Source organism: Puntigrus tetrazona, chromosome 15, assembly GCF_018831695.1.
Source record: "Puntigrus tetrazona isolate hp1 chromosome 15, ASM1883169v1, whole genome shotgun sequence".
Classification (NCBI taxonomy): Eukaryota; Metazoa; Chordata; class Actinopteri; order Cypriniformes; family Cyprinidae; genus Puntigrus; species Puntigrus tetrazona.
This window is the reverse complement of record NC_056713.1, coordinates 5,736,030-5,750,875: the sequence shown is the minus strand read 5'-3', so window position 1 is coordinate 5,750,875 and position 14,846 is coordinate 5,736,030. Positions and strand designations below refer to the sequence as shown.

The window sequence follows — 14,846 nt, the reverse complement described above, 5'->3', positions numbered from 1 at the left end:
CGTCATTATACATCCCTGTCATTATACATCCCTGTCATTATACTGTACAGTGCTTTGATGCAACCTATGTTGTTAAAAGCGCTATATAAATAAAAATGATTGATTGATTGATAAAATTATTATTTAGTACTTCTTAAGATGAACATAAGATCATCTAAATGTACTGTGCTATTTTGAGACACCCTGAATATGAACTAAAATGCACTTTTAACATACTTTCTTTGTACTTATGTTACCACTTGTGTTACACTTGAATTTACTAATGCATAAAAGATGGTTTCAAGTGTAGTACAAGTGGTGACTAAATACATACACATACACACACAAACACACACACACATATACATATATATACATATATATATATATATATATATATATATATATATATATATATATATATATATATATATATATATATATATATATATATATATATACACATACTTTAATATCTTGCAGGTCCATGCAATAGCACCCAATTGTATTACTACAATAGGGGAGACCTATGGTGAAATGTCTACTCTCTCGATAACGCACAGCTGAAGAAGCTGTATTTCTTCACTAACTGCATCTTTAACAGACATCGGTAAGTGGCAGAGTTTCTGGCGACTTGCCATGCATCTCCAGAAGCACCCACAACCAAAAACTATTCATTTTGTACTCATCAGCAATTTGTTATAGCCCTGATAGGAAGCAATGAGGAGGCAGATGAAAATAAAGAATACATTAATTCACCAAATTAAGTAGCAGAACAGTACAGCACATGCACCAGTGCATACTCTTCTATATCAATATACATATACCACAAACCTCTATTACTACCTACTGGTCGACATGCACCAAATAACACAACAGTAACTCTAAATACTACTGTACTCAATATAAAATATTTAAATAATAGCCTATTTTATATTAAAATACACATTCATTCAGTCTTATGCTTTATATGCTGAATACTTGTCACAATTAAAAGTTACAATTTAATTTGTAATTTATATTCATGATCTCTAGAAAAACAAACCTCAGAACTATCAATCCACTGAGGTTCTAGTGCTGCCTAGTTGAAAAAAACTCAATTTCCCAGCATCCCCCATCTAAACCCAACCCACCCCTGAGTTGTGACAGTTTAGCTAAAGAGTTTGATGGTCACAGCTGCTCATATGCGATATAAAGCCACAGCAACACGCTTCCAGTTATAGGGAAACATTTGCACACGTGTTTTGTGACGTGACGTGCGTAAATAACGTAAAATATCTGCTTTCTGATTATCAACAAACGCACTTAGGCTAAACCCACCGATGCTAACTGCATGTGGCTCACCGGCTGCTCATGCCGAGGAAGCGTTGTTATCCTTTAAAGTGAACTAATCTAGCTGCAGCGCATTAAATGTTCCGTTATTTTCGTAGCCGTTGGAAAACGTAGTGTTTGAAACGATCCAAATGTCATTGGGTCCGTAAGCATGGACGTGACGCGAAGTACAGTACCTATTCTGACGCGCATTTAGTGTGACAAGTTTTTGTCCGTCTCGCCTTTCGTCTGTGACCTATTTGAATGGTGACGTCACGCCGTTAATCTTTAATTTCCGAGCACGCCGTGCGTTAAAACATTTGGTCGCGCCGGTTGGGAGCAGCTGGATTAGAAGTTCCTGTCTAAACTCACCCATCTGGCTCTCCGGCTAAAATGGGGTCTAATGGAGACCTCAACGCAAACTCACAATGTCTCAGCAGCACTGGGGACCTGGCCCTGGACAAAGCAGTCAATCAATGGATGGCCTGGGATAAGGTGAGAATATAACCGGTTTTAAAGATTCTCACGGTGACGTTATGACTGTGTGTGTGTGTGTGTGTGTGTGTGTGTGTGTGTGTGTGTGTGTGTGTGTGTGTGTGAGTGTGACCACGTTGGCAACCCTTGCCATTGTCAGTGACTTTATTAAGTGTTTACATATTGTTCATATGGTGTCTGCTTTTATTAGACCGTGATCATGTTTTTTGAAATGCAACATATGTTGAGATGTTAAATGCGTGCGTTTTATGTTGTCATGACTATAAAGTGTAGTGTTTAGAGATATAAACTCTCTGTGGCATTCAGTATTACATTGCATTTCACTGCAATGCAGTGCCAACTTGAATCATTTAAATGCTTTGGTGGTACAGAGATACATCAGATGATGATGCCAGTAATTTGATATGCACCATGTCCCTACAGTTGTCTTTGTACCGTAGTACAACAGTATTCCTGTGAATTTTAGTATCATGAAATATGAAAGTAACAAAGTATATGCATCCGATTTCATTGCTGTACCCCAGTGCTCATTTAGACACATTTAGAAAGTCATGATATTTCGAGTCTGGTTTAGGTTGGCTCAGTGATGTTACTAGTTTTCCAATTCTAAAGATGCATGCCATCACCGTGTTTTGCTATGTCGAAAGGTTTTGTCTGGTCCTTTTTGACGGGTGCTTTAGTGCTATTTTCAGAATTTAAATGTTGTATTGTAAGAGTATTAGCACAGCTTGCGTCTCTTTTTCCTTTCTTCCTACACAAGCACATTTAATGTCTGGCTGACCTCATCTTGCAAATGTCAAACTCCACCAGCACTGGATGACTGGAGTATATAGAAATACACTAGAGCGACCAGCTGTCAGGTGGCGTTGGAATAAAAGATGATTGGCTCAGCAAAAATAGATGGAAAGCGGCATTTCCCTTCATGCTATGTTTAAGCGGTAGGCTTAGGTTTAGTAAATGCGTACTTTCAATGCTATTTAAACATTCTTGTGTTCACATGTTAAGGTGACTCAGCTGGTTTACATGTTGGGATTAATCGGGAGTCTGTTTTGTCTAGGCTGCAGAGATAAGATTTCAGCAACAGGAAAATAAAGGAATTGTTCCATTTTCCATCCGGACTGTTTACCAAAAATAAATATAAACAAATGTGTATGTATATGTATATCTCTAAAGGGAATGCTGAAAACAGTGCTGCCCTCTTTTTTTAGCTTTATATGTGGGAACATTATTGATTTTTAATCTGATCAATAACTTGCCATTTGCAGTGGCCTGCGGTGTCTCAGAATCATGCTTGTCCTTAAAAGTTCCTCTAAATTAGGCCTCTGTATTAGGGCTGTTAGTTGATTTGCGTGAATTAATGACTGTGAATTAATTAAATGGAGATCAAATGATTGCATATCAGTATTTGCTGGGAAAAGTACCAAAATGAAACCTTTTGGGAAGCGGTCTCAAACCTGATTCCTAAAGGCCCACAGCTCTGCAGAGTACAACTCCGCTCTAATTTGCGTATGTTTGAATGTTTTTAGTGATTTTAAAGATCTTGGTTACATATATAATTTTTTTTTGTTTAGATGACCGCTAAGTTTTTGTCTCTTTAGAATCCTAAGACATGGAAGCAGATAGAGTCTCTGGTGCGAGAGGGCCGTGTGGTGGAGCTGAGAAGGAGGTTGTGCACCAGGATGACGTTTGGAACTGCTGGATTGAGAGCGGAGATGGGGGCGGGGTTTGCTTGCATCAATGACCTAACTGTCATCCAGTCTACTCAGGTTAGTCCAGTTAACAGTATGCAGGTGACCTTGGATATAGATGAGCAGCGACGCTTCCCGTTTTAAGTGTCTATTTGATGACCTTTAATTTCTGACAAGAAATGTACATGCAGCTTATCCTGTGTTCACTTATCAGTAGATTTGTTTTGCCACCTGAAATGTTCCCATTTTGGACGCATCTTAACTCATCATAAGCAAGTGTTATAATTATTGGGACGGTAATAATTTATCCAATAAAATATATATACAGTGCCTTGTGAAAGTATTCGGCCCCCTTGAACTTTGTGACCTTTTGCCACATTTCAGGCTTCAAACATAAAGCTATAAGACTGTAATTTTTTGTGAAGAATCAACAACAAGTGAGACACAATCATGAAGTGGAACAGAAATTTATTGGATATTTCAAACTTTTTTTAACAAATAAAAAACAGAAAAATTGGGCGTGCAAAATTATTATTAATTATCAATACTTTCAGTGCAGCAAACTCTCTCCAGAAGTTCAGTGAGGATCTCTGAATGATCCAATGTTGACCCAAATGACTAATGATGATAAATAGAATCCACCTGTGTGTAATCAAGTCTCTGTATAAATGCACCTGCACTGGGATATTCTCAGAGGTCCGTTTAAAGCGCAGAGAGCACCATGAAGAACAAAGAACACACCAGGCAGGTCCGAGATACTGTTGTGGAGAAGTTTAAAGCCGGATTTGGATACAAAAAGGTTTCCCAAGCTCTAAACATCCCAAGGAGCACCATGCAAGCGATAATATTGAAATGGAAGGAGTATCAGACCACTGCAAATCTACCAAGACCTGGCCGTCCTTCTAAACTTTCAGCTCATACAAGGAGAAGACTGATCAGAGATGCAGCCAAGAGACCCATGATCACTCTGGATGAACTGCAGAGATCTACAGCTGAGGTGGGAGACTCTGTCCATAGGACAACAATCAGTCGTATACTGCACAAATCTGGCCTTCATGGAAGAGTGGCAAGAAGAAAGCCATTTCTTAAAGAGATCCATAAAAAGTGCCGTTTAAAGTTTGCCACAAGCCACCTGGGAGACACACCAAACATGTGGAAGAAGGTGCTCTGGTCAGATGAGACCAAAATCGAACTTTTTGGCAACAACGCAAAGCGTAAATCACCCTGAACACACCATCCCCACTGTCAAACATGGTGGTGGCAGCATCATGGTTTGGGCCTGCTTTTCTTCAGCAGGGACAGGGAAGATGGTTAAAATTGATGGGAAGATGGATGGAGCCAAATACAGGACTATTCTGGAAGCAAACCTAAAGTAGTCTGCAAAAGACCTGAGACTGTGACGGAGATTTGTCTTCCAACAAGACAATGATCCAAAACATAAAGCAAAATCTACAATGGAATGGTTCACAAATAAACATATCCAGGCGTTAGAATGGCCAAGTCAAAGTCCAGACCTGAATCCAATCGAGAAACTGTGGAAAGAACTGAAAACTGCTGTTCACAAACGCTCTCCATCCAACCTCACTGAGCTCGAACTGTTTTGCAAGGAGGAATGGGCAAAAATTTCAGTCTCTCAATGTGCAAAACTGATAGAGACATACCCCAAGCGACTTATAGCTGTAATCGCAGCAAAAGGCGGTGCTACAAAGTATTAACTTAATAATTTTGCACGCCCAATTTTTTTTTTTTTTTTGTTAAAAAGTTTGAAATATCCAATAAATTTCGTTCCACTTCATGATTGTCTCACTTGTTGTTGATTCTTCACAAAAATTACAGTCTTATATATAAGCTATAGCTTTATGTTTGAAGCCTGAAATGTGGCAAAAGGTCACAAAGTTCAAGGGGGCCGAATACTTTCACATGACACTGTATATATATATATATATATATATATATATATATATATATATATATATATATATATATATATATATATGCATTATTTTAGCAGTAAAAATTTCAGAGCAAAATTAAGCTCATCTGACAGCATAGCATATAAGAGGGTATGTCTTTGTTTGCCACATTATTTTATAACTTGATGTTACAATTATGGAAAATTAAATGATTTGACAAAATGGCTAACCTCCCCAATAATTATGGTTATTATTATATTAACACTTGATTAGTTAGGATAAGTGCAAAATGGGCACATTTCAAAAGATTGGATATGGCAAGTAAAAAAATCCACTGATAAGTGAACATAGGAAATGCTGCTTGTACATTTCTTGTCAGAAATGAAAGGTTGCAATAGACACTTAAAACAGGAAGTACCTATGCTCAAATCAGCAGTGAACAAAGTTCAAAGAGCTAGTCCACAGTCCCGGTAACATTGTCCACAATAACTAAAACGAGTTTCCAATTCCAATGAATGCTGTGCGGTAAGATAGGACATTGTTTTCATGATTATATTCATGAAGGCTTTAAAATATACTCTACCCTCATTTCATCCCGCTTGCCCCTGTGTAACACGCCAAGTAAACAGGATATATAATGAAACCCATTTGATGCGTTTGTGATCAATGTCAAGTGATAAATATCGTGGCCTAGATGTTTTTATTACAAAAAGTGTCGTAGTTGTAACCGTGCACAAGTCAGATCCACAAGCTTTTATCATGTTTGCTTTTTTGTTTGAGTTCTATACAACCTTTTGCCGCTTAAACTTGCCAGTTCTTTTTTGATAACAGTGATAACTCTGCTTTTTCTTTGTTATTGTTGTAGGGGATGTACAAGTACTTAGCCAAATATGTCCCTGACCTTAAAACAAGAGGGCTCGTGGTCGGTTTTGACACTCGTGCCCATACAAGTAGTGGCTGCACCAGTGAAGCAGTAACGCTCTTCACTCCATTACATCAACTAACTTTATCCAAATACACCTTCACTGTGTTTATAATAAATCTGACACCTAATACACGCATCAAGAAAACAGCATATTCTTTATTAAATGCTAGTATATGCTACTATTTTATCTTTTGAATGTGCAATGTACAAAGTACCAGAATTGATTTCAGAATGGGGTAGTGGTGGTAGTAGCAGGAATGGTAGTAGAAGACATCTGATGGTTGCACTTTGTGCTTGCCCAGGAAATTATTGGATAAGATAAGCCAACAACATGGGTTAGGTTATGTTTAGCGGTATGTTCAGGGTTAGTACCGTGTTGTTAAAAGTATTGCATTGTTTTACAATGATAAGTATATAGCACATACATGTGAAATTGGACTATTAAAAAAAAGTCCGGCCCATATCATTTTGCAAGTGAAATGAGCAAAATGCAAAATGGACCAGCAAAACAGCCTGGTGTGGACAAGAGCAGTAAGAGAAAGTTTGAGAAAACAGTCTCTCTTCCTGCACTGAACAACAGTGCTGCTATCAGGCACATGCTGAGCCTATTCGTCAATTTTAAAAATGCACTTTCAGTTATAAGAACATTGGTGTTAGAGACTGCTGTTAAGATCTTTCACTCGCCCATTCTGTACTGTAATTTTGCGCATATATGTGTGTATTTAAACTATACATTACAATTACAGCAAATTAATAAATCGTATTAATTTAACTTTAAATAATAAATAAAGCACAAATAGAACAAATACATTGAATTATGAATTAAAATGCCACAAGACCACAGAAATCAGATAAGCACTTTACACAACCTGACATGGCTGCGGTTGGAATTAAACTACAGGTTTCGTCCGTTTAGAGAAGAACTGAGAATGGAGAAAAAAAAAACCTTGGGAGAAACCAGGCTGTCACAGATGGGTTTTGATTCCTTGCTGCTGCTTTCTTAGTTGGGGACGCTTAATTAAATGAAGTAATGTTCAGAATCATGGTCACATGTTTAACAGTGTCAAAATATTTGTGGTGGTGTTTTTTTTTTTTCTGCAGACTTGCAAGGTTGACTGCGTCTGTTATGCTTTGTAAAGATACCCCCGTCTATCTGTTCTCTACATATGTGCCTACCCCATTTGTGGTAAGAAAATGTTCTTGATGGGTAATAATAAATAACAACAACTATTATTATTTTTATTTATTAGTATTGATAATAATAATGTGTTTACATGGGAAGCATACTTGCATACTATTCACTTCCGTGAATAGTTTTTCCAACTTTTGCCCTCCAGCCATACGCTGTGATGAAGTATGGAGCTGCAGCTGGAGTCATGATCACTGCATCTCACAACCGAAAAGAGGACAATGGATACAAGGTGAGCAAAATAATCCTATTATTTATTTTTTTATAACAGATGTTTTAAAGAGTTATCAAGTCCATTCCTATGCATCACAGGGCTATAAAAATTTAAATGAACTGTAAATGTACCATAAAAGGTAACAGCCAATTATGAAAATTCTGTCATCATTTTTCACCCAGTTGTTCCAAAGCGAACACAAAAGAACGATGAGAACAAAATAATTTTTTGTAATCAATGACTAAACCACCTTTGTACTGAAATAAAAATCACTTTCCTAAAAATAATCTTCTTTTGTGTTCTGCAGAAGAACGAAAGTCATACAGGTTTGGAATGACACAAGGGTGAGTAAATAATGACAGAATTGGGTGGGCTATTTTGTAGGTTTATTTTCCAAATAAAAGCTTATCATTTAAAAGTTATCTGGGTGTATAACCAGGGATGCATGCAAATCTTTCAGTCTGGTACTCGTGAGAGCACATGGAGGTTTTGCACAATTTTAATAATAGTAATAAAACATTATTTTAATACAATTGTTACATTTTTTTAAGAAACTGTTTCTTTGAATATATAAAGAGTGCACAGGATTTTGTGATACTTTTGGCAGCAGATAATGTCAGATATTGCATTCATGGCTCTGTGTATTAACTGTCAGTCCATTTGAAAACAGCTGATGGGGTTAATGGTTTAATACATTTTTATTACTTACAAAATATGTCTTTAAGTTTCATTATTATAATTAATATCAATTTAATAAAAGTTGAACAAAATTATGTTTAGGGCCAGCTATCAAAGGTTTTATTGTAACCAAATGGTGTTTTAGCCTGTCTATTTATTTGAAAGTTGTATTTATTTTTGCAATATATTTTGAAATAATGGCAGGGGAAACGCTGTTCCCTGATTACGAATACAGAAATGGCTTTGTGTTTATGAGGCAAGATACATAAAAAGATGTCCCTACTGGGTGCAACAAATGTCTCGTTTGTATTGTTTTATTGTTTCGGTGTCATATTCAGCCAATAACAATGCACTAGGTAATTGGCCAATCAGAGTATACTTTGCTTTTTAGAACAATGAGCTCTGTACAGCATGTGGAAAATAATGCATGTTTTCCTTTAACTGCATAAACACATTGCATTACACCAAATACACACAAAGTTCTTTTTAGCTACATCGTATGACCACTTCAAGAAAGTACGGTTTTTGGAGAGTCTTTTTTTTCCTTTTTCAACAAAACTGTTTTCTAGTTAAGTTTTCCCTATTTTTTATGTTTTGTATAAAGTGCTATTGAATAAAGGTGACTTGACAGAAACTTAACTGTTATTGAGATGACTGTTTCAGATGGTATTTTCATTGTTGCTGCTAGGGTGCTCTAGTTGATCGGCTACCAGTCACTTTTGAATGGAGCAAATTCAATATATACAATTTATACATAATTTGGCATGATAAAAGGTTTCAAAAAATGTATATCCGTGAATAATTCTTCATCATATTACTGCTTTCTGTGGTCGATTTATTTGTGATTGGCTCCAAAATCCTGATCAGAGCACCTCCAGCTACTGCCAGGGCTTTATACAGTATCTTAGAGTCCAAGATGTTTAATTAAATTATTATTATTATTTTTTCAACTTTTTAAAGGTTTACTGGCATAATGGTGCACAGATCTCCTCTCCACATGATAAGGAGATCTTGCGTTGCATCGAGGAGAGTAGTGAACCCTGGCGGAGTCTTGGAATGAGGACCTAGTTGAAAGCAACCTCTTACGGAGAGACCCACTGGAGGATGTCTGCCGCTGGTACATGGAAGAGCTCAACACTATCTGCTTCCACAGGTGCAGTCTCTCACCTGTACTACGAGAAAGTACTGTTAGATTTTGTCAAATGTTTATATATATATATATATATATATATATATATATATATATATATATATATATATATATATATATATATATATATATATATATATATATATATATATATATATATATATATATATATATATATATATATGAAGCTGTCAAAGTGGTGAAATGTATTATTAATATTATGTATTATATTTTTTTTTTTTTTTTTCATTGTACAATATCACAATATTGGCTACTTTTCCCCTTTTCATTGCAGAGAGCTTAATGTGCAGTCTCCCCTGAAGTTTGTTCACTCATCTTTTCATGGTGTCGGGCACAACTATGTCCAGAGAGCCTTTCAGCAGTTTGGCTTTCCACCTCCCATTCCTGTTCCAGAACAGAAAGATCCAGATCCAGATTTTTCCACTGTCAGTTGTCCTAATCCTGAGGAAGGAGAATCGGTTTTGGTAAGATTCTTTCTTCCTGTGGAAGAATATAGCACATGCAAACACAATTTCTACACACAGCAAATTTACAAATATTTGTATACAAAAAAAAAATGTCCTATAGAGCTTAGTGAATTCAAATGTGGTGCTGTGATAGGATGTCACCTTTGCAAGAATTAAATGTAGATTTTATTTTTTTTCCTACTATTGAGGTCAAAGCTGACCCAAAACAGAATTCCAAACGTCCGCTGCCATTTAATATAGCAAAGACTGTTGCTACATGCAAGTCCCTCAAATACATGCCATGCGTCATATGGAGTGGTTTAATGCACGCCTTCACCGGTTTTAGCAAATGCTAGGAGAACGTTCTCCTAGCATTACCAAACTCTACCCACAAAGAAGAGTTTGGAAAAGGCTGTTTTTTTCTAACATGGTCCATAAAGACATGGGTCATGAGCGTGGAGAAAAAAATTGATTGGCCTGCAAAGAGCCCTGATCTCAACTACATGGAACCTGTCTGGGATGAACTGGAATGGAGATTGTGAGCCTGGCCTTCTCATCCATGCTCTTCTGAACGAATGGGCAAAAAGAAACACAGAAACACTCCATAATCTTCTTGGGCATAGTCCTCTTTTTGCAGCTATAGTAGCTTCCAAACTTCTGTGTATTTATGACCCCCTTGATTATGATGCAGTGGGGAGGTAATACAGTACTTATTAATAATTCAGACATAACTAATGACTCGTGTTGGACCGGCTTTGTTTTAGGAGCTGTCCCTTCGTTTGGCTGAAAGAGAAGAGGCCCGCATTGTTATGGCCACAGACCCTGATGCTGATCGCTTGGCTGTTGCAGAGCAGAATGACAAGTAGTTTATCTCATGTTCATTAAAACCCAGCACGCCTGAACTCTTAAAGTGAATCATGCGGAATATAACTTATGTCCTATGTTTTATGGGCAGTTGTGGTTGGAAAGTGTTCACGGGAACGAGTTGGCTGCATTGCTCGGCTGGTGGATGTTGTTTAACTGGAAGGAAGCGCACCCTGACCCAGCAGATACAGAGAGAGTATACATGCTGGCCACCACCGTTTCTTCCAAAATACTTAAAGCCTTTGCACGCATAGAAGGCTTTCATTTTGAGGTTAGTACAAGTCTTAATTTGAATTATTACTAAGGCTCAAAAAGCCAAGAGTTCTTTGTTGTTCTACTTTGAAAACTTGAATAAAAACTAAGAGTAATAATGATACAAAGCCACTGCTTAATAGTTTAACTTCTTACCGAACTCTGGTATTTTTACTTTGCTCTCTGTTTTCTTAGGAAACATTACCAGGCTTCAAATGGATTGGAAATAGAATCCACGAATTAACAAAAACAGGAAAGGAGGTTATTTTTTCCTTTGAAGAATCCATTGGTAAGTGCCTTTATCTGCATAAACTGCCCTGTTTGTTCCATAACAATAGTAGGATGGTTTAGACCAGGGGTGTCAAACTCAATTCCTGGAAGGCTGGAGCCCTGCAGAGTTTAGGTTCAACCCTGCTAAAACACATATATTATGTATGATTGAAGTACTTGATTAGCTGGATCAGGTGTGTTTAATTAGGGTTGCATCTGAACTCTGCAGGGCTCCGGCCCTCCAGGAATTGAGTTTGACACCCCTGGTTTAGACGGTTCACCCAAAACAATTTTTCAATGTTCCTAGAATATGTTTGTATTGTCATCCATTTGAGCGTAAAAGCATATGTAGAAGAATGCTAACGTTGTGTCTTCCCTTTATTTTGATGCCAGGGTTTTTGTGTGGGAACATGGTTCTTGATAAAGATGGAGTCAGTACAGCAGCTGTTGTGGCTGAGATGGCAGCTTATCTACACACCAAAAACCTCTCCTTGAACCAACAACTAATCAACATCTATGAAATGTATCTCTTCTGCTATTCTATAAAATAAATCCGATCCAGTTTTACTTTGATTGCACAGTAAGTGTTAATCGTTTGCTTCATTGTCGTACCCTAGATATGGCTATCACATTTCCAGAACGTCCTATGTCATCTGCAGTGACCCACCAACTATTCATAGAATATTTAGCCGTCTACGCAATTTCGGAGGTCAAAGTGTTTACCCAGAATCATGTGGTGACTACTGCATCGCACACATCAGAGATGTTACCACTGGATATGACAGCAGTCAGCCGGACAAAAAATGCGTATGTCAAAGCGGTTCTATAGGTCTTGATTTTAAGTCAGCGGCACGCAGTTTGGTTGGAATAAATGTTCTTTTAACATCTCTTTTTAGGTCCTTCCGTTTTCAAAAAATAGCCAAATGGTCACATTCACATTTCAGAATGGCATTGTTGCAACACTTAGGACTAGCGGGACTGAGCCAAAGATCAAGTATTACACAGAATTCTGCGCAACACCAGGGGAACGGTTTGTATCAAAATGATTACATTAATGATATCTTTAAACGTGCATTTGATTTAGTTTTCAGTTAATTACACATAATTGCAAAAGTGCATATTATTTATGCACTCTACCTAATTTTCCAAATTTTTTACAATTCTTTTGCAGTGATATCTCGAGTCTGGAGGAGGAGTTAAGGAAAGTGACTGCTGCTCTAGTTGAAGAATTTCTAGAGCCCGACAAGAACAACCTGCTTCGCAGATCAGTGTAGCTTAATTTAAATAGTGGTAAGATCATTGTCTTCATGGGCATCCCGTGTAAAACCAGTCCCAATGGCCTGTCGGTGAACTGTTCCGTTAGCGTCGTTTTATTACTGTGAAATGATTCGAGGCATAATCACCTCACGGCTCTCAAAACAAAAAAAGTAAACATTATTGATTTTAGTGGTTTAGATGGGACAAAAAAATATTGTCATGATCGTTTTGTTATTTTGCAATCGAATGATTTGCTCAGAGACAGAAAACCTCAAGGCTTTGATTTTTATTTGTGTAACGTGTTTCTAGAGCGTCACATTACTACCGTAACATCTGCTGTGTTAGGGCCACTTGCTGTAGTTCAATGTTTGCTGGTGTACAGATTTCAATATCACTCCGCGTAGACAATATGGTAGACATGGTCTGCTCGTTTTTCTCAGAGGTTTGGCTGAGAGCTGTTGCTGCTACCTTTTATTGCTCTATGAGCATGTGTATTTGTTGTTCTCTTATAAAGCTACGTCCATGATGTATTTATATCTCTATTTCTGTTGATGCTCACTCCCTCTATATAGTGTTATACGCATCGATAATCAGTAGGCAGATGGCACAGCACCTTGTTGCTCCCTGATATTCTGCTGGCTTTGTCACGCACAGGGTAATAATGGAAGAGTCAATGTATTATTTTTGAAGCTTTTGATTTCTGCCTTGTTTGGGCATATTTGAGCTTTGTGGTTCATATACTCAATAAATCAAAGGTTCGGTGTGCAAGTCTTGCATTCTACCAATAGATAGAGACCAGCGGAAGAAAAATAAACATTCCCTCATTAGTCATTTGGTTGCTTAAACCACCAACATAAAAGAAAATGGGGTAAAAAAAGCGCAGGGGTCCATTCTTTGCACCTTGCTTAATAGCTCTGAAATGATTTGAAAGATGCCAGAAAACTGATCTAATTTGGGTCTTCAAACAAATTTGCAGATTTGATTCAAATATCAATACACAAGCCCTTTGCGGGGAACACTAGAACGTCTTCATCCAGATGTTTTAAATCCTAATCAGCAATGCAGCAATTGACCAATGCCAAGACAGCAATGTAATGACATCATATCATTAAAAAGACGCTTGACAAATTAACAACCTTTTATAAGGAAACTGCCAAGTGAACAAAATAAATGTTATTGTCGCTAAATTAAATGCAGTGTTTTTGTTACTCAGTTATTTTCATTTGATTGACATTACTGTCAATGTGTTAAAAAACTATTCATTTAATTTTAACTGATGAAGATTTGCATGCGACAGATCAAACTCAATCAAAATGGCTCACCATCAACCCAATCCCATAATAGCTGTCAGCACTCAAATTAATGCACGGCACAGATTAACTGTAAAACATGCAAGACTCCAATTATAAAGTTATTTTTTTCAGTGTCTATAGTGTTTTCAAATTATTTTGTAATTATTTTATTGTCATTGGATTAGCGCGGTACTCTTATAATAAAGTAACAGTGGCTGGGACAGATTTTAGGCATCGCTTAAAAAGATGAGATCTAATCCTGTTTACATGAAAGGTTTAAGCTTCTGGACCTCAATGACAGAATCCACAAGATAAGCTATGAAGAACCGACCAGTCCAAGATCATGCCAAATCATAAACGATCAAATCTAGCTAACCAAGTTAGCAGTGTATGAAGAACGGACCCCAGAATAGAAATGCTGATGGATGTATTGTTGTACAATTTTATTTCCTATCAGTTCTTTAAAAAAAAGATTATAGTACGAAGTTCAGCTTTTCCAAATGCAATAATATAACTGTCCTGTTTTCTCCCTTAATGAATTAGATTTACCCATGTCTCTGTATTAACTGAATTTGTGCCATTAATGCCCTGCTGTTTTGTTTTACTGTGTCGAAAAATATCCTCAGAGTGCTAAAATTTTATCAAAGATATAATCTTATTCAAATCCTAATAAACATTCATATAAATAAATGTGAAATATTTTAGTGTAATACATTAATATTTGTGTTGACCTCGCTGATCGAGAAGGTCAAATAGAGTATCTGATTAACCTTTTTTTTGGTGAAAACCAAAGAAATGTGTTTTGTTTCTACATTATTGTTTCAAGTAAAATATTTATTTGCGTGTGTGACATTCCTTATTGTATCTGTGATATACACCCTTCACAAATAAATAGTAATATT

The 14,846-nt window shown here is 36.9% G+C and overlaps 1 protein-coding gene across 1 annotated transcript; it reads left to right on the top strand.

Moving 5' to 3' along the window:
- The first annotated feature begins 1,124 nt into the window (after positions 1 to 1,124).
- Positions 1,125 to 13,420, top strand: pgm2l1 (phosphoglucomutase 2-like 1). The gene is given in 16 exon segments (XM_043259789.1): positions 1,125 to 1,785; positions 3,384 to 3,551; positions 6,252 to 6,356; positions 7,411 to 7,497; positions 7,649 to 7,732; positions 9,353 to 9,434; positions 9,437 to 9,545; positions 9,838 to 10,027; positions 10,774 to 10,871; positions 10,965 to 10,981; positions 10,984 to 11,144; positions 11,321 to 11,414; positions 11,789 to 11,918; positions 12,013 to 12,202; positions 12,292 to 12,425; positions 12,567 to 13,420. Coding segments are annotated over 16 exon segments (1,854 nt in total). The 5' UTR covers positions 1,125 to 1,683; the 3' UTR covers positions 12,670 to 13,420.
- Positions 13,421 to 14,846: the final 1,426 nt, after the last annotated feature.